At 44.2% G+C, this 2,500-nt stretch overlaps 1 protein-coding gene across 2 annotated transcripts in view; it reads right to left on the bottom strand.

Annotated features, from left to right (window-relative positions):
• Positions 1–2,500, bottom strand: part of dachc (dachshund c) — a 43,932-nt gene that overhangs the window by 13,712 nt on the left and 27,720 nt on the right. Inside the window, exons 4-5 of one of the 2 annotated variants that reach the window (XM_062527671.1) lie at positions 2,136–2,308; positions 1,050–1,185 (exon numbers count right to left, since the gene is read on the bottom strand). In XM_062527671.1, the coding sequence (XP_062383655.1) occupies positions 1,050–1,185; positions 2,136–2,308 (309 nt within the window). Of the gene's footprint in view, positions 1–1,022; positions 1,186–2,135; positions 2,309–2,500 lie in introns of both variants that reach the window. The other variant, XM_062527670.1, reaches the window with a different exon arrangement.

The raw sequence follows: 2,500 nt of genomic DNA on the forward strand, positions 1-2,500 counted from the left end.
GGCACAGCACTAATATTATTGAATGGAGGATGCAGGACCATACACGACTTAATAAATAAATAAATGCCGAGATAAATTATGAGACGTATAAATAAATAAATGGATCTATACAGTTTGGTCAAACTGGTCATTAATTTCTGCAATTACGTAATTGCTACCTCATTCTGTACAGTTACAGATATTCTGAAGTAAATAAATACATGAATCAATATGGAAATACATTAATAAATGAACGATGAACGAGGTAGAAATACATCAATGAAGCAACGTGGATTTGCAGAAATACAGTAGATAAATGAAATAATGTGAAAATACAGAAACAGGCTAAATGAATACATACAGTAAATAATCGCAAAATGCATAACCAGTTTTCATGACCAAAATGTGCCTCTCAACAGACTCAGACTCTCATTACTAGTGCTGTGCAACATGAACAGGGTCCTTACGTAAGGTGACCAGATGTCCAACACCAAAACTGGGGACATAATCCCCAAAATGTGGAAAAACGGGGACATTTTCAGTATGACTATCAATCTGGTTGAAATATATAGACGTCTTATCTTCAAAAAACGGGGACATAGATCATTTTTCTGTATTTTCCCGGGGACAGGCAACCAAAAACGGGGACTGTCCCCTGAAACGGGTCACCCTACCCTAGCCCCCGCGGCAGCATTAGCCGCTCCCGACAGTACTGGGTGACCTTGAGCAACAGGGCTCTATGTTAAAAATCGATTGTTCCTATAACGGGCCCTGGTTTACAAAACAAACTGGCAGACACAGAATAATAATGTATAGTATATAGAGGGATTAGGCTTTCTAATGTATCCATTTAAAAAATAATAATGTTATAATACATTTATGTTTCATTTATTAAGTGTCTTGTTTCTCAGATATCTTGTTTCTGTTTAAACTGATAATCTAGATGGACACTTTATTGTCATAAAGGCATTTCTGCCCGATGAAATCATTGAGAATTACAACAACACATATACAGTATGACTTGTTATGTCTGTTCCAATCACCCCAGTGTATTTGTCTGTATGCCGTACGTGTTCGGTCCGACGAGCTCTCGGTGAGGGCGGGAGAGCTGGACACGCTGCTGCTCTGGCGGGACGACACCTGACTGCCCGAGCGGCGGCCATCTTCTAAGGAGGGGGACGGGGACGGGCTGTCCGGCAGGCGCTCCTGGAGGGGCAGGAAGAAATCAACATTTCAAGTGGTTGGCTTGACTTTGCCTCAGTCACATGTGACTGGTTGTGGCTGTGTGCTTTTAAGGGTGAACCGGTGTGTTTTAAGGGGGGGGGGGGGGGGGTCTAGCCATGGCCTACTGGCTAGGGCTTCAAACGGTTCGATCCCCGACCAGTCCATGGCTGATGTGTCCTTGAGCAAGGCACCTAACCCCTCACTGCTCCCTGAGCGCCGCTGTTGGGCAGGCAGCTCACTGCTCTGGGTTAGTGTACAGTATGTTCACTTCAATGTGTATTCACTGTGTGCTGTGTGTATTCACTAATTCACCAATTGGTATAAATGCAGAGACTGAATTTCCCTCACGGGATCAAGAAAGTATATATACTTAAACTTATAGAAGATGTGGTGGAGGTACAGTATGATGAGCCACTCAAACCTCTCTGATAGAGTATGGCACCTGTGAGTCAAGTGGATATTATTAGTCTCACTGACATACACTATACACTGGGCTACACTCAGTGCTCTTGTAGGTAATTATGGAAGTTCTCCTCTGTAGGCTCTGTAAGTGAGTACAATATACAGTAGGCCTACACTTGTATTCAGAGTGCCATTGCTGGCCTGCTGGTTCACATAATGAGCCTTAGAAAATGTAAAAGCAAAATGTGCTTGAAACGCACTGTGTGCAGTGCACTCTAAAAAAAATAAAAGTGCTTAAATGGTTCTTTAAATCTCTGGATGGTTCCATGAAGACTCTGTTCAGGCGAATTGTTGCCTCAATGGTTCTTTGAAGCATTGAAAAAGGTTCTTCTATGTCATCGCTCTGAAGAACCGGTACTGGCCCGATTGCTTTTTAGAGTGTATGTTCTATTGACTAGCTGTGAGTGCGGTGGCGCTGTCTGATAGTGTCTGCTTTGATGCCCAGAGGAGGACTGGCCGTGGCTCCGCACCTTAATGACAGAGGTGGTCATCCGGGAGGGCGCGCACTGGACCTGTGCTGCGGCGGCCATATTGGCGATGGTGCTGAGGTGGTTCATCTGGCTCATTGCCATGGTGACCGACGCGGGGGGCAGGCTGACGGGGATGAGGGGGTGTGACATCATCATGAAAGGCAGCTCCAGACCTGTGGGAAGAGATAGATTAGGTAAGGACAGGTGAGTGCCACGGTGGAACAGACCCCTCAGTGCCACAGGACTCTAGCTGAACATTAAAAACAATTAATGCCGCTACATCCAAATAGTAACAAAAAATTCAGATTGTTCTTCCAAACAATTTCAAGCAGTTCTTTAATGTCTGATGTTAATATTGTGTATTC

The sequence above is a fragment of the Sardina pilchardus genome, chromosome 23, assembly GCF_963854185.1.
Source record: "Sardina pilchardus chromosome 23, fSarPil1.1, whole genome shotgun sequence".
NCBI lineage: Eukaryota > Metazoa > Chordata > Actinopteri > Clupeiformes > Clupeidae > Sardina > Sardina pilchardus.